This window comes from Eupeodes corollae, chromosome 1 (assembly GCF_945859685.1).
Source record: "Eupeodes corollae chromosome 1, idEupCoro1.1, whole genome shotgun sequence".
Classification (NCBI taxonomy): domain Eukaryota; kingdom Metazoa; phylum Arthropoda; class Insecta; order Diptera; family Syrphidae; genus Eupeodes; species Eupeodes corollae.
The window spans coordinates 286,344,061-286,366,515 of NC_079147.1; the positions used below are offsets into that span (position 1 = coordinate 286,344,061).

The 22,455-nt window shown below is 35.1% G+C and overlaps 1 protein-coding gene across 1 annotated transcript in view; it reads left to right on the forward strand.

Annotated features, from left to right (window-relative positions):
* Positions 1-22,455, forward strand: part of LOC129939010 (protein naked cuticle) — a 120,251-nt gene that overhangs the window by 91,796 nt on the left and 6,000 nt on the right. Inside the window, exon 2 of the mRNA XM_056046862.1 lies at positions 12,637-13,097. Within this exon, the coding sequence (XP_055902837.1) occupies positions 12,637-13,097 (461 nt within the window). The remainder of the gene's footprint in view (positions 1-12,636; positions 13,098-22,455) is intronic.

Below are 22,455 nucleotides of genomic sequence, written 5' to 3' on the forward strand. Positions count from 1 at the left end.
GTTCAAAAGGTTGAGGTTATTAGAATTCTCTTGCAGCGTGATTTCGACAAGATTCAGCCATATTGCGACGACTTTAAACAGAAAATAAATGTCCAGAAGAAGAGACAATTCTGTTCCGGACTCCGTTGGCTAGGGCCACGAGGGATACGTGCAAGATGGTCATCGTTGATCTGCACGGGCAGCCATTAGCGAGCAAAAGTGTAGTGAAGTACCTCGGTATCTTAACTGGTTAGATCAGTATTAATATTTCGACAGACATATATGTAAATGCTGCACTGACCAGGGCCAGAGGAGCCTTCGCTCTGACGAAACGGCTGTTTTTTAGCAGTCGGCTTGACCCCAGAGTGAAGGTAATTTGCTACATGGCTCTTATAAGGCCAATGATCGTTTATGGTTGTCCTGTGCGGTTCAACGTTGCCCCTTCCCAGATGGAGAAGTTTCGGGTGTTCGAGCGGCAGTGTTTACGACGCTGTACCGGCTTATATCCAACAGCCGAATCTTCTTTCGTGCGTTACCTACTATTCTAAATAGGTCCTATGCAACGGGGCACGAATCATCAGAATTGACAATTTCGTGATAAAACTCGTTCGAGGTCACATTGCAAGAGCTATGTCTTCGACCAACAATTTATTTTCAGGGCGTTCTATCCGAACGACGAGTATTAAGAGAGTGCTCGCTTGAGCGACTTCATTTCACCAGAGGCATTCCTCTTTTTAGACAGATGCGGTCTGATACAGGAAATATTGGCAGTTCCGCTTATCTACCACGTCAGACGACGAACCGTGGCCCTAAATAAATTAGGTGGGACAACAGTCCGTTGAGAACTTGGCCCTGTGTCTGTGTGCGAATAATATTGTCAAGGATGTAGAGTTTTAAATTGTCTTTGTTTATCCGACGCATAAGTTGATATTTATCACCGACTTCCATTTGGTTATCATAAACCAAAACCGTGAACGCATCTCTCCAAAACGAATATTTAAAACATTCCACCCACCACAAAAATTCCTTGCACGCAGAAATTCCCCACGCGATTAATAAATTGACGTCATTTTCACACACTGCCTTTTGCTTTTTCTATATATGACTTGCCTTGCCTTTCCTTGCCATTGCTTTTTTGCTTTTGCTTTAACGGCGGCATGTCCACCAATAAAATTTATTAGATCATCGATATGCGCTAAGTAGCTATAATATCTAACAAATGAAATATAAACAGAAAGATCTTTAACATTCAGCTGACAACACATTTCTGTCTTAAATGCCGATCACTGCCACCAGGCGGACGCCGCCACCGCCGCCGTTGCCTTGGCCGCACCGCGCGCCGCATTGTCCGCGTCGTTGCTGTTAACGTCACACTATATAACCGACATCAACTATTTAGTAATTGTATCACACATTTTTATCTAGATCTAGTTCAAATCGTAACAGGAAAGGAAAATAAAAACTGTTATTGTAAAAATAAGTAAACTACACAACAACAACAAATAATAATTTGCGCGCCAAAACAAAAATTGATCGATTAATTTATTGCCTTGTTGCGCTAATTCGCCGATGATCATTATTAAGATCGATTTAAGTAGAGCGTTGTCGTCAGAGACGTCAGCTGCTTTAACGGTGTAAGCAGCAGTGGCAGCATTGGTGACGGCGGCGTAAAGCGGTGCGCGGGCGTTAACAGATTAGAGAAAGGAATGCTGTAATTGGTTATAGATGTAATGGAAAAAAAGTTAACTAATTGTAACAACAAAAAAAAAGCAGACAAAAAATAAAAACTTCGCTCGTAAAGTTGTTTAGATTCTCGTATAGCAGGCAAAAGATTAGATACTGAAATTGCACGCAAAAAACAGCTGTGGGTCTGTCATCGAGCAGCAGGCGGCTTTGCCACTGCGATGACGGCCCCTTTTGTAGAAAATGTGTCTAACAGATTCAAGTGTAGAAAGTAAAAATTGCACTCTGAATGTGGCTATGGCGGTCGGTGGTGGCGAATCACCTATGGACTATGACTGGTGTTCTGTTCAGGCGTGTCGGCGGCGGAGACGGGCGGCCGGCGGCGCGGCGGCGTGTTGGCGTTGTGGTGGCAGCTGTTTGTAGCTCGAGTTTATAATCTTTTAAGTGGTGGCGGCATACGGTGCGCGGTTTTTTTTTTCGTAGCCTTTTCCATCGATTTATAAATGGATTTTTTTTTATTGTTTAGTACCTACTTTTTTTTCAAAACCTATTCTCGTAAAATGCGGCGAATTCTCTTTTATGTTAGTGCGGGAACTGGTTTAAGACGGAAATTAATTACGCTTGGCGTTAATTCGAAATACCGGTTCGAATAAAGTAGTAGAAGTAATGACTTGGGTTCATATGCGAGGTTCGTGGTCGGATATCGACGAACTGTGTGACCGACCGACACAACGGATTGCGACGACGGACGACGCCACGAACGGTCAGCCAGCCAGCACAAGCACGAGAAAGAAAAGATGGCGGTGTAGAATCGGCGCGGTGAGATGGTGGATGGCGGCTTTTTCTTAACGTCCGATTTGTGGCTTTTGGAGTTTCGTTAATAGTGTTCGCGCGATTGCCCTGGCTTTGGAAATACGATGGAGACAGAGATATACCTATGTGAATAAAGGGGGCGAATATTTAAGTTTTATTTCATCGGGCGGTAAATTTGAATATCATTCCTTTTATTATTAAGATAGATAGATAGAGGTGGGCATATTTTGTTTTATAGCGTGGGTAATACTGAATAAAGTAAGTAGGTTTTATCTTTAGGCGTTTTGTCATCGTCGTAGTCGCAATCGGAATTATGGTAAAAGACTTGAATTAGCATTTTGTGAGTTGGTTTCATTTAGGTTTTTTTTAAGTTTTATTTGGAATCACACATGGTCTGGTTATATTTGTGGGTCATATCTTTATAGGGTGGATGATTCTCAAATGATAACAATTATTGGTTTTCAAAAAAATTACTTTAAAAGCTTTTAACCTTTTTCATTCTTGGGAAAAGATGAGTTCATGAAAAGTATCAGATTTTAAAATGGTCCCTATTTTTAATAACATCGATTAAGGACCACTTAAGGAAGTTTGTTTCCGAATTTTTAAGGAATTTCAAAGAACTATGATTCAAGACATTATTCTTGAACACTTAGCAATTCGCAATTGATTTTGACGACGCTTGTATTGTTTCTATTGGCCTTTTCCAAAGTTTTTCCAACTTTAGATTCAACTGTCATAAATGAGCGTTTGTTTTTTTGTAATGAGAAAGGTAGCCCTAACGAACGAATAACGATACCGGCAAATGGTAGGAATGGCCTAGTTTGCAGTATTTTGTTCATCTAATTTGCACATTTTCGGTCTATGTCTACGATATCTTCACGAATTCCACCTCTTCCAAGCTCTTAAATTAATGTATAGACCATTCACTTAGAATTTATCTTACTTTTAAGAAAAAAACCTTTATCAAAAATCTTCAATCAAAAGATTTCATTGGCCAATTCTGAACACTTGCCTAAGGAAAAATGGCGTTGTTTCGTTGCGTATTTTGCACCGTTCTGTAGTAATTTTTAGTAATAGAATAATTTTTACATGTCAAGTGTCAAAAGATGACAGCTTCAAAAGTGACATCTGCAAAAATAGCGTGCCATTTAGACAATGGCTAGCTTTAAAATAAGAGTCCAAGTTTTTAATGATTGATCTGTCAAAAACACATTCATCAAACAAGTTAAACATTAGTTAAGGGGGAATACACATGTAGATTTTTCATGATTACGCCTTAACTATTTTTGGCAAGTTTGTATTTTCGTCATCCAATAAAAATGTTTACAAAAATGAACACAAAACAAAGCAATCTCCGAATTTGGTTTGGTATGCAAGTCTAACGCATATCCATAACATTAATCAAAACAACTGATTTTATAGATAAGTCCAAATGGAAAAATAAACATTTGATACGAAATAGAAACTGAAATTAATAAAAAAAAACTACGCATTAAATTACAATTCAATTAACTATTTGATTGAATAATCGGTCGAATATCAAAACAAACAAAAAAACCAAAAACAATTATGGTGGGGTAAAAAGGGGCGCTCCGACTCCGACTCTGACTCTGACGATTGTCATTCATATTGGTTGCATTGGAAAATTTATATTCCATTAACGTCTAACGGAAAAAAAGCACATTTTCCATTCGATACTCGTTCAACGCATTACGAAGTTTTCTTTTATACTTTTATAAAATGTCAATTCATTACTAAAAATTAAGAAACAATTAATTATCTTTTGTTGACTTTTTTTTTTACTTATTTATTTATTTATTTTTTTTTTTAAACAAAATTCTCAAAAAAATATAACGAACAGAAAAAAAAATTATTAAATACTTCAAGTTAAAAAAAAAAATAAATCAGAGAGTTCATCTGGTCGAGGCGGCAATCTGTAAGAAAAATAATAACAACTCATGAGCACTCCAAAGCCACTTAAGGTTTGAGTCAAATAAATAATATAGAGAGTGACAGGATAGAAGGAGTAAGATAGATAAGTTAAATAATTACGCTGCGCCGGTGCGAGTGTTAGAGCCAACAACAAAAAAAAATATTTTTCGAACGGATCAGTAAAACGCATACAAAAAAAAGTACATATTTACATTCGAAATATTTGGTAATAAAGTACCGCATACGGAGGGCACCGATCAACGCACTGGCATGCGAACGGGGAGGGAAAGCACACACCCCGAACCGATTCTCCAGTGGCTGATTCCTCTCACTCTGTTGCAATACACATCATCACTCGGAGCAGGAGAACTCACATCTCCGAGTTGGAGGATAAGCGGAAACCACGACAAATCCACCGAAAAACTAAATAATTGTGAACGGATAGAACGACCCAACTCACTGGCTGCGAACGGGGTAGGAGCACACACACCCCGAACCGATTCTCCAATGGTCTTCCTATTCTATTCCGTCACAGCACCACCAAGACACGGGGCAGGAGATCGCACATCTCCGTGTGGAAATATTAACGCGGTGCTCACTCACTCACTCACGGCACATCTCATATAGATAAACAACTATACTCTTTTTTACTACTATATACTACATAATAGATAAATAAGTTGGTCACGCAAAAGAAAACAAAAACCGAGGAGGAGAAAAACACTCAAAGAAAAATAACTGTAATCCGACGACGCTAAAAGTCGTCGAAGTTAAAAACAATCGTTATGAAATTTCGTTTGCGTGACATAGAATTAGAAAAGAAAAATCAAATAATGCAACTACACAGAAGTTGGAATTTAATAATTAAATAAAAAAAAACACAAGGAGGTTTAGCTCAGTGGTAAAAGAAAACAAATTCATTTTACTCACCTAGGTCAACTTAGTTTTGTTTGTTCACAATTTTTTTTAAAAGTAAAGGGAAAAAAACACTACTAACACCGTGAATAGTTTGCAACTTAATGAGATAAAGGAATTGAAGTTTCGATTATTGACCTCTTCGCCAATTTCTGGGTATTGTAACCGAATTTCGAGAGAGGAGAAAAATCTTCAAAGTTATATACACAGATGTGTGTTAGAGTATACCTCTTGACTACCAATGGTGGCCCAGACTATACATACGTTGAGTAAGAATGGATAGGGGAGGGGAAGAAAATCAGTAGGTATTTTCAATTCAAAGTTACTTACTAAAAAAAAATTACACTACAACTGGGAGAAATGAATCGCGCAGCTATGACTAGGAAAGGAAAAGTAATTTATAGTTAGAGTGAAGTATAGAAACAGAAATGGGGGAGAAGGAAAGAAGAAGAATATATTTATGTTTTCTTACATTCGCCTATCCTGACAGAAACTCGTCTCGAGTCTCAGCATCTCTTCCTTCTTCATCATCTTCTGAATAATCTGATAGACATTCGTATTCACCCCAAGGTTTCATATGGTCCACAGCAATAATGTTCTCGTAACTCATACTTCTTGTTTTACGATGTGTACCGTCTATGTCTGTAACGAGATATCGGTCATTTGGATACACCTTTTTGACGACAAATGGTCCTTTGAATGGTGGTTCCATCTTGCGGCTCGTCCCTGTTAGCGCTTCTTGTTTGTTAATAACAACTAAATCCCCTTCCTTGTACACTTTCGGTGACTTGCGCCTCTTATCAAAATATCTCTTCTGCACCTGTTGCGCCTTCTCAATTCTTTCCGATGCCTTCTTTCTCTCATCCTCTAGATCTGAAATTATTTCTACTACTTTCTGAACTTCGTCTTTCAGTATCGCATCAGTTCCACTCCGTGGCTCGATTCCTAACAGCAATTGACTCGGCGTTTTTCCTGTACTTTTATTTGTTACGTTGTTTATTGCAAACTGTACTTGCCGAACATTTGAATCCCATAAATTATCTTCCAGTGTGGTGGTCAAAAGTGCACTGAGTATAGATCGATTCAAACGTTCAACTTGCCCATTTGCCCTTGGTGTCGCTACAGCGTTTAAAACATGCTTGATATTATTGGACTCACAGAAACGTTTAAATTCTTTTGATGTGAATGAACTGCCTTGATCTGTAATCAGGATTAATGGAACCCCATGGACACTAAAGATATCTTTAAAAAATTCGATGGCCAGTTTAGTTGTGGTATTTTTAACTGCTCGGATGAATGTAAATTTCGTGAAAGAATCAACAGCAGCTATTATATAAAGATTGCCACGTTTACTTTTAGGAAAAGGACCCAAGTGATCAGCATGTACCGTTTTCATTGGTGTACTGCCTTTATGTATGGGATGTAGATAACCTTCACGACGACCTCCCGCCTTTTTGTTGAATAAACATTGAATGCAACAGGCTATGTACTTTTCTACGTACTGCCGCATATTTGGAAACCAGTAATGGGAACAAAGTCTTGTTAAAGTTTTCTCTACTGCGAAATGTCCCAATTCATCGTGTGCTGCATGCACCACTTGATGTCGCATACCAACTGGTACTACCCATTGTTTGCCATTTGAAGTCTTTCTATATATTCGTCCTTCGTTAAGTAAATAGTTTTTGTGTATGTCCTTTTCCTCTTCACTACTTGGTGTCTTTCGCAAAAGATCGCGTATTCGCTGGAGATTCCGGTCTGTTAATTGGCCCGCCAACACCCAATCTGCTTGTTCTATTCGCATTACTGTCTCCACCTTTTCTGCAGAACATGGATTTCGACTAAGTGCATCAACATGCTTCATACGTTCCCCGGGTCGGTATTTTACTTCAAAGTTGTATTCCATAAGTTGAAGCCACCAGCGCGCAATTCGAGGTATCAACTCTTTCTTATCTTTGGTTGCCTTAAGGGCATTGCAATCTGTTACCAACGTAAAAGTGTGTCCCAGAAGATAAGTCCGAAATTTCTTTATTGATTCTACTGCTGCTAGAGTCTCCAGCTCATATGAATGGTATTTTTCTTCAGTATTTCGTGTTTGACGACTATAATACACCACGGGATGAAGTCGGCCATCTGGTTGATACTGCAAGAGTATACCTGCCAATCCAATAGAACTCGCATCGGTGTGTACCTCAGTTTTGGCGCCTGGTTCATAAATAGCAAGTATGGGTCGTTCGCTAAGCTTTTTCTTCAGTTCACAGAATGCATTTTCTTCTCTTGTAGTCCAGCTCCACTGAGTCGTTTTTTTCAAAAGACGTGTTAATGGTTTTGTGATAATGGCAAATTTTTCAACAAAATGACGGAAATATCCTGTTAGCCCAAGGAACTGTCTCACCTGATGAATAGTTTTTGGTCTCGGAAAGTCACTAATGGCAATAGATTTTCCACTTCCCGGTTTCACCTTACCCTGTGTTACTTCAAAACCTAGAAAATCCGTTCTATCCATGAGAAAAGAACATTTTTTTAAGTTGAGAGTCAGTCCTTCTGATCGCAATATCTCTAATGTCCGTCTTAGTCCTTGTAAAGATTCGGGAACTGTTTTGGAATGCAGAAGAATGTCATCAAGGTAGAAAGCAGCTATGTCTTGCAATGGATTTAGAATGCGATTAATAAACCGCTGGAAAACTCTAGGAGCGTTACAGAGCCCAAAAGGCATCCGTTGAAACTCGTACTGGCCACTTGAAGTAACGAAAGCCGTAAATCGCTTCGAGTTTTCCTCCACTGGTATCTGATAATAACCTGATCTTAAATCCAAACTAGTAAACCATATTCCCCCATGCAATTTGTCAACCTGATCGTCGATACGTGGTAACGGGTGGCAGTCTTTAGCCGTCTTGGAATTTAGTTTTCTGAAATCTACACATAACCTCTGTTCTCCATTCTTTTTTGTCACTAGTAAAATTGGTGAAGCATAGTCCGATTGCGACTCTCGTACAATATTATTGTCTAGTAATTCTTGTACTATGTCTTGAGCAATTTCCTGCTCCTTAACTGCCATCCGATACGGTCGAAACGAAAAAGGTTTGTCATCATCAAGCTTGATTTTCATCTCTGTTGAATTTGTGCATCCTAATTCACTGACATCTAAAGCGACACAGTCACGAAACTCATTCAACATTTTTACCAACTCTCCTTTTTGAGTTTCATCCACAGGACCAATGGACAACATGTCTATTGTTATAGGTAAATATTTTTTTTTTTAATTCGCAAAACACATTCTTCATTAGTTCCTTGTTGAGTAACGTTCTCGTGGATAGCTTTTTCTCCTACACATCGGTGACCCCTTGCAACGATAGCATTTTCTTTTATTAATATCTCTTGATCTGAAAGATTGCAAATTGGCAAGAAAGAAGATCCATTGTCATCTATATGGAGTATACCACGTGGTATACAACTTTCCAATCCTTCGGGTGATCGTACAGTCGCTTCGATTAAAACATCAATGTTCTCTTGACTTGCTTTTACTGGTATGATATTGAGCACCCTAGGAGTTAGATAGACTTGCCCTTTTGACCTAAGGATAACCTTGTATTCTTCTGGAAGTATGTTAAATTGAGATAGTTCTATGTTTCTTCGGGCGAAATTTAGCGACTTGTCGGTCTTAATAACGATCATATCAGGTAGCTCGGTAAAAGACTGACCGACCAAAACAGGGATGTTCTGATATTCATCACCAACAACACGTACTAGAACATTATCTTCAACATCGTCAATTCGCAGAAGTACCTTCACTGAGCCTAGACTAACGACAAAACCTTTGCCATAACCATGCAATGGAATATTGTCTTTCCAATTAACATTGAGATTTAATCGAACTGCTTCTTTATGCTGGATTAAAGTGCAAGAACTACCAAAATCTATGTATGCTTCAATACTTGTCCCGTTCAATTCTATATTTTTATGATATTTTTCATTACATGAACTGGAAGTTGTCCCTTCTAACAAGGCTATGGGTTTTCCTAGTTGACCTTTCTTTGGACAAATTGTTGTGTCATGAAAATTACTCCTACATGACTCACAACGTTTGTCTGGTTTCGCGTCACAACTGCTGGCATAGTGTCCTTTCTTACCACATTTGAAGCATACCACTTGATCTTTATTTTCCGACTTTGAATAAGATTTTTCCTTTCTCTCGTTTGGTTTTGAATGACGGGGTTGGTTTGTAAAATGTTGGTTTGGTGTGCGTCTCGACTGTTCATCATTATACTGGCTAAGGAAAAGATAGAGTTCTTCAGGTGTACTGAAACGCCCAGCTCTTGCGCCCGTCTTCACTACTCTATCATCGAGCCCTCCTATTAGACAAGCCACAGCCTTTTTACCAGAAATTTCACAAGTATTCAACAAAGTCATCATTTCATGGTAGTATTTCATGTAACTTTCATTGGATTTCTTACGCCTTTGAGTTACCTCACAAAGTTGTTCGTAAAAATCTCGTTCTCCCGGGAAAGATTCAAACAATTTAATTTTCCATTCGTCCCAGGAAAATTTCAAACTCGGCAGCCCCTTGTACCAGGTTTTAGCTAATCCTTTAAGTTTCCCTAGTGCATTATAGATAGTCGTTTGCTCTGACCAACCATAAATAACTCTGAGTTCATCAACTTGATCACACCATTTTTGAATTGTCTGATTTTGGTTTTCCGGATCAAACTCAGGAACAGCATCACCCTTTCCACCTCCCGTGGCTATACCCGACGATCTAACTAAAAATTCTTTCATCACATCTGTCAATCGATCAAATGAATTGGAATTCGTTGAACAATTAGCCGAACAACACGTTCCTTCGCTTTGTCTAGATGATTCCAAACGTCTTCGCTTTGTTCTATTTCTAGAAGAGGATTCTCCACTTGAATCTCTTCGATGACTACTTTTCTTTCTATGTTTACCCATTGTTTTTCAAAGGAATTATTTTTCCTGATATATCTTTTCAAATGACCAACTAACAATAACTCAAAACTCTATTAAAAATGTGTTAAAATTGAGAGTCGAAGAAGAAAAAAAAATAAATATATATTAAGTGATTTGTTAAAAAAAAGGGAAGGAAAAAAAAAACAAAATATTTTATCTTAACATTACTCCTTTTCACAGGAGCAGTGTTTTTCTTTTTAAATAATTTTCTTTTTGCTCTCCACGACCAGGTATCCCACTTCTGAATTATAAAATGTCAATTCATTACTAAAAATTAAGAAACAATTAATTATCTTTTGTTGACTTTTTTTTTTACTTATTTATTTATTTATTTTTTTTTTTAAACAAAATTCTCAAAAAAATATAACGAACAGAAAAAAAAATTATTAAATACTTCAAGTTAAAAAAAAAAATAAATCAGAGAGTTCATCTGGTCGAGGCGGCAATCTGTAAGAAAAATAATAACAACTCATGAGCACTCCAAAGCCACTTAAGGTTTGAGTCAAATAAATAATATAGAGAGTGACAGGATAGAAGGAGTAAGATAGATAAGTTAAATAATTACGCTGCGCCGGTGCGAGTGTTAGAGCCAACAACAAAAAAAAATATTTTTCGAACGGATCAGTAAAACGCATACAAAAAAAAGTACATATTTACATTCGAAATATTTGGTAATAAAGTACCGCATACGGAGGGCACCGATCAACGCACTGGCATGCGAACGGGGAGGGAAAGCACACACCCCGAACCGATTCTCCAGTGGCTGATTCCTCTCACTCTGTTGCAATACACATCATCACTCGGAGCAGGAGAACTCACATCTCCGAGTTGGAGGATAAGCGGAAACCACGACAAATCCACCGAAAAACTAAATAATTGTGAACGGATAGAACGACCCAACTCACTGGCTGCGAACGGGGTAGGAGCACACACACCCCGAACCGATTCTCCAATGGTCTTCCTATTCTATTCCGTCACAGCACCACCAAGACACGGGGCAGGAGATCGCACATCTCCGTGTGGAAATATTAACGCGGTGCTCACTCACTCACTCACGGCACATCTCATATAGATAAACAACTATACTCTTTTTTACTACTATATACTACATAATAGATAAATAAGTTGGTCACGCAAAAGAAAACAAAAACCGAGGAGGAGAAAAACACTCAAAGAAAAATAACTGTAATCCGACGACGCTAAAAGTCGTCGAAGTTAAAAACAATCGTTATGAAATTTCGTTTGCGTGACATAGAATTAGAAAAGAAAAATCAAATAATGCAACTACACAGAAGTTGGAATTTAATAATTAAATAAAAAAAAACACAAGGAGGTTTAGCTCAGTGGTAAAAGAAAACAAATTCATTTTACTCACCTAGGTCAACTTAGTTTTGTTTGTTCACAATTTTTTTTAAAAGTAAAGGGAAAAAAACACTACTAACACCGTGAATAGTTTGCAACTTAATGAGATAAAGGAATTGAAGTTTCGATTATTGACCTCTTCGCCAATTTCTGGGTATTGTAACCGAATTTCGAGAGAGGAGAAAAATCTTCAAAGTTATATACACAGATGTGTGTTAGAGTATACCTCTTGACTACCAATGGTGGCCCAGACTATACATACGTTGAGTAAGAATGGATAGGGGAGGGGAAGAAAATCAGTAGGTATTTTCAATTCAAAGTTACTTACTAAAAAAAAATTACACTACAACTGGGAGAAATGAATCGCGCAGCTATGACTAGGAAAGGAAAAGTAATTTATAGTTAGAGTGAAGTATAGAAACAGAAATGGGGGAGAAGGAAAGAAGAAGAATATATTTATGTTTTCTTACACTTTTTTCTCATTCGTTTCTCGATTTTTATTTTCTACATAGTATAAACATGGGTTTACGAATTTTAATCTATAGCATAAAATGAGATAGGGGGTGTTGTAAATGACAGACCACTTGAAAGCGATATAACCGCGCCTTCGTTTATATTAGCCTAAGTGGATTTTTATTGCAAACGAAATTCATGTTACAATTTTATATACATTTTGGAAAGGAATAGCTGAAAAAAAATGGTTTTCGATTTCCTTGTTTTCACAAAAAAAAATAGCTACATCCATAAAAAATAAATAAATTAAATTTCAAGAAAAGGCGAGTCATTAAAAGATCGTTTTAAGGATTGGATTTTGTTTGTCGTAAAGGTTTAATATCCTTAAAACCAAAAAAAAACGTTAACCAAAAATAATTGGTTTTCATTTTATATCGAAGCATTTGATGATGTTTTCAAATTAAAAATATCACAATATTCCATTTAATTTTAACCACAATTTTAAACCTATTTTATTTTGTATTTGTTTCTTTTTAGTTCAAGAATGCACAACAGACTCCGAAGAATTGATGTATCATCAAGTTCGAGCCCCATCATCGTGCAGTGCCCCTCCTGATTTACTTCTAGTTAGCGATAGAGAAAATAATATACCATTAAAATCACCGGTAGTTAATATAATTTCGGCAACATCACCTGCCGGATCTGCGTCACATCATCAACATCACAAACAACAACAACAACATCACCATTCGCAACATCATCATCCTCCATCATCACATCATCAACAGCACAGTAACAGCAACAACACACCAAAAGATGTTCTTAGTAAAAATTCAAAAAACGGTAGCAGTAAAACTCATCATCAGCAGCATTGTAATGGAAAATCGATGAATGTAAATAATGGCGTCAGCGTTAGCGGCGGAACAACACAAAATGGCGGCATCGCTGGTGGAGATGCACCGGTTGAGCAGGGCAAAGATGAGCGGATACATTTAGAGGTAAGTGTGATTTAAATTTCAGTCTATCAAAAAATGAAGTGAAGTTTCTAATTTGTCAACAACGTCAACCTGTTTTTAATTAAGTCAATTCAAAAATTGAAACTTTTGAATACGATGCTAATCTCCTTTCATTATAAAAGTCAGAATCTTCAGTTTGCTGAAACTGACATTTTTCTCTAGTGAAATCTTTCATACATCTCGATTGAAAATTAATTTCTATCATTTTATTATGTAGTGGAATACATTTGTAGCTGTCAAATTTTCAATAAAATTTGTTTCCTTTATACACTTCAGAAGATGAAAATAAGCTTGATTGACCAACAAAATTTAATTTAAGATATATTTCTGAAATGTTTTTAACATAATTTTCACAAACGTACAAATCACATCTGTCAAGCTGACAATTAGAACTTGCATTAATGTTGTTTCAAACAATGCTTAATCTGTCAAAAAATTGAGATCTCTAAATTTAGATTTTAAATCAATTTATTTTCCTAAATGAGAGCGAAATAAAATGCACGACTGGGTCGCACGAACTTGCTCCTGTATGCAAAGAGTCTGTTTAAAAAAGTACTTATATGAATTGTCAAAAAAACCGAACGATCTTTGTATATGAAAACCATAGTACTCTCATGAGCAGAAATTTTTAGGGCGACCAGATGCCGAGTCGTTGGCGTGGCGTTAGTTTTGAAAGTAGAGAAATTCAGCGGGAGCGAGAGAAAAATATTATTCCCATTCCCATAAGCAGCCAGCAGAATAAGAGAGATAATTAATTTTCGACCCAAAAAGTCTACACTTGTATTTGTTTTCACATAAAGAGCTTCCATATGAAAGTTCATGAATTTGTTTTTGTTTTATTTATATCAATGCACTTTATATAACAAACAAAATGGCTTCATATTGTATCTAATAAGGGGATGAAACAAACTTTTGCATGCTTACGTCAGCTGTTTAGGATCTTTTACCGATATTTGTTTTTTTTTTTTACATTCACAAGTCTGCTTTTACTTGTGTACGATCTTTGTTATATAAAAATGGTTTCTATTATGTATAAAGCTACGATGCGATTCATATAGATTCAACTTGTTCCTTAAAAGCTTTTTTCCTTTAGATAGCTTTATTGTAATTTCATATTAGAAGAACCAGGATGGAAAATAAATAAAATAAGAAAGAGGCAGACCATGAATGTTTAAATTGTAAGGCGATCGCCTATTGGTTGTGTAGTTAAGTAGCATGTAGATGTCTAAAACGACCATAGAATAGTTCACTTGACGTGCTTAGCTTTATGCAGATAGATAGATAAGGACATGTTTATGATGATAATGAAGGAATGTTATTGGTGGCTAGAAGGTATATTATACATTCCTTCTTAAGTTTTCAGCGCAAACATGGATTTATTACGTTCAATTTATTTTTTTCACTAAAGTTTTAAAAAACAAGCATACGAACAAGTACAAGAAATTGCTGTTCATGTGTTGTTAACAGTCAAGCTCTTGTGCGTTTTGGATTTTAGTTAAGAAGTGACACGTAAGCAATAAGCAGTAGTTGTAGAAGTTGTACGTAATACCTTTATAAATAGGTACAATGTGTATTGTGTATGCGTTGAAAAAGTGATTCTAATAGAAAATACATATTCTCTCTCTGGCCAGTTTCTTAAACTTGTAGGTATACTAAGTATTTATTTTTTTATATTGGCGAAGGCCAGTAAATCATGTGGGAAACAACCTTATTCTCAAGGAATAATATTTTAAAATCATATATATATACAAAGTTACCAAGATAATACTTCTTGATAGACTCTTTAAAATAGATTGTTGATTAAAAATATCATATAAATGTGTACCAAATGCATTAATTTGGATGAAAGATAGGAATGTAATTACAATTTTGTCAAAATAATGCGCTCTTTCGGGCTCATGCACAGTAAAAATAATTTAAAAAATAATATTTTAAGATTCAAAATTTTACCTGAAAAATAAGTTTGTCTTCAAAAATTTAAATGCCATTTTATAAATAAAAAAACCGTTGATTTTTCAAATTTTTATTTTGAAAATCGTTAGAGCGGTTTTTTTTTAAATTAATTTTTTATATATAAAATTTTCCAATTTTGTTCTAAAAATATTTTTGGAATGCAGATGTTTAGTGATTGTAAATATACGTCTTAATTTTGAATTTCGTAAAAAATTGTTGACCCGTTTTTGAGATATAGAGTTTTGAAAAATAAAAATTCAATATTTTTTAAGAAACCCTAACAATTAAAAATTGAATTTCTGTTAATCAAATATTGTTAAGGAAATATAGGAGCTTATTCAGAAAAAAAATTATTTAAATCAGTTCATAAGTTGCTGAGAAAATTAAAAAACAAAATAACGGTTCTATGAGAGGTACCTTTCCTGAGCAATACAAAAATATGGTTTTCTTATAAAAAGAAGCCAAGTTAAAAAATAAAATTTTAGAGAAAATTTAAAAAAAATCCATCGGTTTGTTTTTGAGAAAATTCGAATTTTCGGTTTTTGACCAAAAAAATTGTATGGGGGCCACTGTTAGTTTTGATCTTAAAAAAAAAATGAAAAAAACGCCTAACGCGAATCTGCTCAAAACCTTAACTTCCAAGTTTGAACTCAATCGACCCAATGGTTTAGGCTGTAGGAGCGTGGACAGACAGACAAAACCGACCGGACGGAATCGCGGGACCCACTTTTTTCGACTTCTCTACCATCGTAATATCATGTTTGATTAAAATCTCGAGTTCGAAATTTTGCACGAATGCAAAACTTGCCATATAGTTCCTATATGTCGCAAGTAAAAAAGGCATTTTAAAAATTTTGTATTTTACCAATGGAAAACTCATTTGAATCTATCAATCTCAACACATTTTTGAATGTCACTTGATTGCATTCTATTGCCCAGTTTTTCCGTGCTGATTTAACTCCGATTTAAACCCAGAGCTACTTAGTGGTGAATTAATGGCTGAAACACAAACACGCTTCAGCTTCGGATTTGCCTGACGTTTACGAGTTCAGCCATAGGAATTCGATGCATGCTATCAGAATGAAGCTTCGACCTCACGTTTCATTTGACAATCGTAAGGAAATAACGTAATGTTACGTAATCTGACTCCAAACCGAAGTCTAGTTCAAATTTGCTGAACATTTGATTTGCTGACAGCTCAACAGCTCGTACGTCCGTACGTTCGGGACGGTTTTTCGTCGTCCAAATCCATTTAACGGTTTTTTTATAAATCAAAAAAATGACTTAAATATGATTTCATCTATCAAACAATTTTGTGCAACGAAGAATAATGTTTTTGACATCTGATAAAATTTTGAGAAAAACGAATTGACAGTTTTTTTTATAAAAAATAAAAACCTAAAAAAAAACATTACTCAAAGTTGGTAAAAATTGGATATCGATTCAAATATCTTTTCAAAAACTTGAAATTTAGGCCTCAAACTTATTTTATTTTATAAGAAATATTGTTTTCCACATTCTGAAAAATGTTAAGAAAAACCGAATTGACAGTTTTTTTTTACAAAAAATGAAAACCTAAACAAAAATTAATAAAAGTTGGTAAAATTTTTTTGAAAAATATCTTTTCAAAACTTTGAGATATTGGCTTTAATTTACTTTTATCTTTCAAAAAATATTGTTGTCTACATTTATTAAAATTTTGAAAAAAATCGAATTGACAGTTTTTTTTACAAAAAATTTAAAAACCGAAACAAAATTTAACAAAAGTTGTTAAAAATTGATTTTCGACTCAAATAACTTTTCAAAACTTTGAGATATTAGCTTTAATTTACTTTTATCTTCCAAAAAATATTGTTGTCTAAATTCAGTAAAATTTTGAAAAAATCGAATTGACAGTTTTTTTTACAAAAAAATAAAATTCTAAAAAAAAAAAAAAATACTAAAACTTGGTAAAAATTTACTTCCGACTCAAATATCTTTTCAAAACTTAAAAATATTGGCTTCAAACTTATTTTATTTCACAGAAAATATTGTTTTCGATATTCTGTAATTTTTATATAAAAATCCAACAATCCGTTTTTTCATAAAAAATAAAATCTACAAAAAATAGTACGCAAATTTGGTAAAAATTGATACGAGTACATATAGACAAACTTTTAGCAAGACAAATCAACAGACGGGATGGGAAGTTATCAGTGTGGGTCGCATCCCAGCCTTTTTTTTATTTTGAGAAAAAATAACAGCTGCTAATGACAGAAGTGCCATTTTAGAAATGTCATATTGGAAGGGTCATTCAAAGCAACTTCCAAGCAGGCCCAACGTAACGCAGTTAAAGCCGAAGCTGAAGCGTGTTTGTGTCTCAGCCATAAGAGTTAATTCACAAACAAGTTTTTCAATGGGAGTTCATGATACAATAATTTGGCATCACTGAAAAGTTATCGATTTAGTTTTCAAAAAACTATCGAAATCGGTAAATTATGACGTTTCGTTTTTAATAACATTTGTTTCGGTTTTTTTTTAATAATTCAAAATGAATACACGAAACTTAAAGTTTGTCTTCAAATAAATCAAAACAAATTGATCGTGATCTGATAATTCTTTTTCTTCTCAAAAGAGTAAAACATCAAATTTCGTATAAACGCCCTTCACTCAGGTCTGAATCTGAATGCAACAAAAATTGATTGATTGTTCCACAAAAAGGAATATAAATAACTTTTCAATTGCAATTTCAGAATCTGTCAAAAACATTTGTATTTACGGAATTTGAAGGTTTAACTCAAAGTTAACTACGAGATTATAATAGATTGACAAACATTTTTCAGGAGTTAACCCGAGCTTAACCTTAAAACTAGGAAGATCACGTATTTAAAAGCTAGGTCCAAGACATTCCACATTGGACTCTTTTAAAGCGACTTATTTGGACTTATTGCGGCACACCCATAAACCAAATACCTGAAGTTTAAGCTGTTTTTAACCGAGTTATTCGAGACTTTAAACTTATTTATTGTACTATTTCCTGTACTGCCAATTGGCAGTTGTTGTCAAAAAAGTTATTGTTCGTTGTATGAACAAATTCCCTTAAAAACATGAATTCATATGCCATATGAGCTTGAAACGCCGAAAATGTCGCGTAAAAAATGTCAATTTGACAAAAAGAACCAATTACATTAATTTTAAAGAGGTCTTTTAACTCTCCTGTGTTTTCTAATTATCTTCCGAAAGAAAAACTGACTGAAATCTGAATCTCTTGACAGCTATCATCTTCTTTTTAACCTCTTTCGGGTTGTCAAAATATGTCAACAATATTAACTGACAAAAAAATCAATTTTCAGACTAAATGTGCAGACTCCATAAAACCAACGTTTCCCTGCGTTATGATTTCTATTTTGTTGACTTCTATTCTATTTTGTACACTTTTCACCAAAATAAATCATATAAATCTAAATGTCACAGTGAAAATGACAGTTCGTCTCAGTTTTTAATAAGAACTTCTTGCCTTTGTCGTTTAATTAAAAACCATATTTTTAAACAGACCCTTTTCAACCATCTTGCAGAAAACATGGTAATAACGGTGATAATTTGTTTTCCTATTTTTTAATAACCCAGACATCTGTCACTCAACTAAAAGAAAATATACAAAAAAAAGTCATTTCACTCCATCTCACTAATTAACACTTTTGCGCTGTTAAAAATATTAAGTACTTGTATTTTATAAGTTCTATAATTTCATAGCTACTAATTTTTAATTTCAACACAAACTTGAATGAATTGTGAAATCATCCTTTCATAACATTTACAAAGTACTGTATATATCTCTATCCAACATAACCTTTGAAAACTGTCAGAAACAGCTTGAAATAATCTTATTTCAACTGTGATATTACTCATTTTAAAGACTAATTCCAATTTAGGGAAATTCGTTTCGCTCGAATGTTCATTATTGTTATTATGATTTTCATTTTTATTATACTGTCAAACAAATCCGCGTGAATCTTTTATCTTTTCCTGATGTTTTAGATGGTAGATTTCCCTATACCCCTTGTAATTTTGTATATATACGAGATACAACATAGAAAATAGGATTTAAGTAAATGCTTATGCTTGTTTGTTGCCTCCGTATATACGAGTATCTACTTTCTGTCGCAGCCGCACGCAATATTGAGATGAAAATCTTCTAAATTAGCACCATAGAGCCTAAAAATATGCTATGAAAAACAAAATGTCAACCGATTTTTATTCGTTGTGTCGTTTACGTTTTGTTGTCATTGTCGGTGTCGTCGTTGCTTTTACTGTTGTCGTTGTCATTGTTGCCACCGTGACGCTCGTGACTCTAGAAGTCTAAACCTACATGTTTATAGAGGAGAAGTCTTGTGCGTTTACCCCTTGACAACATAAGCAAGGAAGACTATAAGAAGATACATATATTTAACTCTAGGAAACGACAAGAAATTAGAAGACGTTTTTTATGGATGCTTGGATGCCAGGTATGCCAGAACGAGGCCAACTCTGCCGCCGCCGCGCCGCTCCCACCACCCTCTCTAAGAAATATCTCTTAAAAGCGTATATCTAGGATTGGAAAATGCTAAACTCCCTGGGGGATTTTCAATGCTTAATGGAGCATTTTATTTTCCCGCGGTGTGGTGCAGCAATAAATTTCTATACCTACTCCCAATCCCAGTTCCAACTCAATCCGATAGGAGGTGCCTTCATATGCGCCTTATTCCTTATACCACCCACTCGGCAAACTGAAGCTGTCAAGTTGAATATAATAATTTATTCTGGTGTTTTTAAGCGCCTTTATGTTTCGTTGCGCTCATCCAACTCTGTGCCATTTAAAACCCACCCGCTGTCACCTTTGGGAGTTATTGAGAGATTGATACTTCCACCTTGCCATATTCTATCTGCGTCGGCATAGCAGTTTGGTACTCAGATAACCCCCATAAAATTCACAATAGAGATATACAGCTAGAGGAGTTCAAATTGAATCATCAACCATAGACCTGTGTATAGTGTATGCTGGCTCTTGGAAAACTTAATGGGGTGTACAACAGTATCAGTGTTAAAAGAACAAAAATAAACTTTCTTCCAACAACGCAACGAAACGTTCATACGAGCGATGTTCCAGCACATATATTTTTTGCGGGAAATTACTTGACCATTTTCAACACACAAAATTGTGGTTGGAGTTTTTTGTGTGTTTGTTTCAAAAACCAATAAAACGACGAATCTTTGACGTTTGTTTTATTTAGTTAACCTTGTTTTGTGTTTATCTTGGCCGTGGTCTTTATGTTTGCTTTGGTTTATTTTTGTGTTAGTTTTTCTTTGCCCGATGGTTATAATTGAGAGAATGGGGAATATCTATTGTTGTTGTTTTTGTTGCTATAGTGTAATGTTTGTATGCGATCCTGTGGTTTTTATTTTGCTTGGAGAAATGTTTTCTTTTTTTCTTTTGCTATTCTTGGTATTTACCTTGGTTTGAGCTCTAGGGGTCAGGAAGCAACAAAAACAAACAAATAGTTAAGGCATTCCACTTTTTTGTTTTTCTTACCACACACTGTGGGGAATTTCGAGGTGATTTTATAGGTTTTCGATAATATGTAAAAGCTATTTCTGTTTGGCATTGAATTGTTTTTGAAATATTTTAAAGAAAAGTTCAAGTTAAAAAGATAATCATAAAATGACGTACAAATGAAAAAAAAAAACATTACAAAAAATATCTATTTTCTTATAAATTATGAAAAACCGTACTATTTAACTGACAACTGTCAAAATTACTGTCATTTGAACAACTACTTTATCGTTGAATCATCATCCTTGTTTATTGGGCGCCATACATTTCTACTTCTCTAAACGCACCTTTAAGTTAAAAAAGGGAAATAAAAAGTGTCACTTATGTTTATATAGCATATCGATAGCGTTGGGCGCCATTTTCAATGAATTGGGAACATAAGTAAAAATCATTAAGTGATTTTACTAAGTTTTCCTTTTCACATCATACAACACATCCCCTATGATCCATGGAAGTAAAACAGTATTAAGAGTTTCTAAATTTTGGAATGAATTGTTAATATTGGGCGCCATTTTAAACGAAATCACAAAATCAGCCAACAATCTTCTTCTAGTCTAGAAAATTTAAGGAAACCCTTTCATTCTTTAAATCATGTTTTTAACGTTGGGTCCAATTTTATTGAAGGATAACATAAATGGAAGATAGGAAAAATAAAGTATTTCTACAATCCACTTGAACGTTGGGCGCCATTTTAATGAAACTATACAAAAAGTCACTGCTCGGAGATCATAAAATCTTTGCTTATACTCCAGATACTTACATCTTTGTACTTTCTGAAGTTAGATATTTAGAGAATCTAAAGAAATCCTCGAGTCTGCATTTGTATAGCTTATTAAGAACGTTTGTCACCATTTTGAATAAATCACAGAACTGAAAATCCTAAGGTTATTTTAATACGCCTTCCTTTTTACATCTAACTATACTAACATTTAGTAATCGTTTTTTGTATAATAAGCACACACTCAAGGGGAAGAGGAGAGAGGGTTTAAAAGGAGACGTCGGTGCACATTGGTTTTGAACTCCTTAATATTAGAATAGTCATTGCAAGACAGAGTGTCGTAAGGTATTCCACATTCGCGTAGTACGGTTAAAGAACGAATCTCTGTATTTGACTGTACGGCTGAAGTTGGACACGAGGGTATACTGATGAGCATTCCTAGAAGCGCGAGTATTGCGGTTGAACTGCTTAAAGGGAGGAATGCAGCTGGCTATTTCACTAGAGCATAAACCGTAAAAACAACGGTGAAAAAGGGTCAGACAAGAGACCTTACGACGATGTTCAAGCGAAGTAAATGAACTTATGATGATATTATCACCTATCAAATAAATGCTCTACGTTCAATACTACCCAAGAGGCTTAAGTAAGTTACAGCTTCACCAGCCCAGAGATGGGAGTTATACTCAAGCTTTGGACTTATACACATTGCATCGCCTAAGGAAACCTAAACACCTTGCGGCATTTTTGGCGAAATCGCGTATGTGATTGTTCCACAAGAGTTAGAAGAAGAGAGTATCAAGAATCTCCAAATTCTGCAGTGCACTGGTACGTTGGCTTCCCAGTGTCTCTCATTCTATAAGTCATCAATTGTATAACGTTAGGCGCCATTTTTATGAAGTAATAAAATTAATCAAAATCCTGAGTTTATTTTAGTTTTGCTTATCAACTTTTACAAAATATCTCGTAATTGAAATGGAAGTTAAAAAATATAAAGAATTTTTACAGCGCACTGTAACGTTGGGCGCCATTTTAAATGAAAATACAAAATCAGTCAAAAAGGCACGTAAGCTGTTACTATTTTTATCGTTTAATACCCTCTT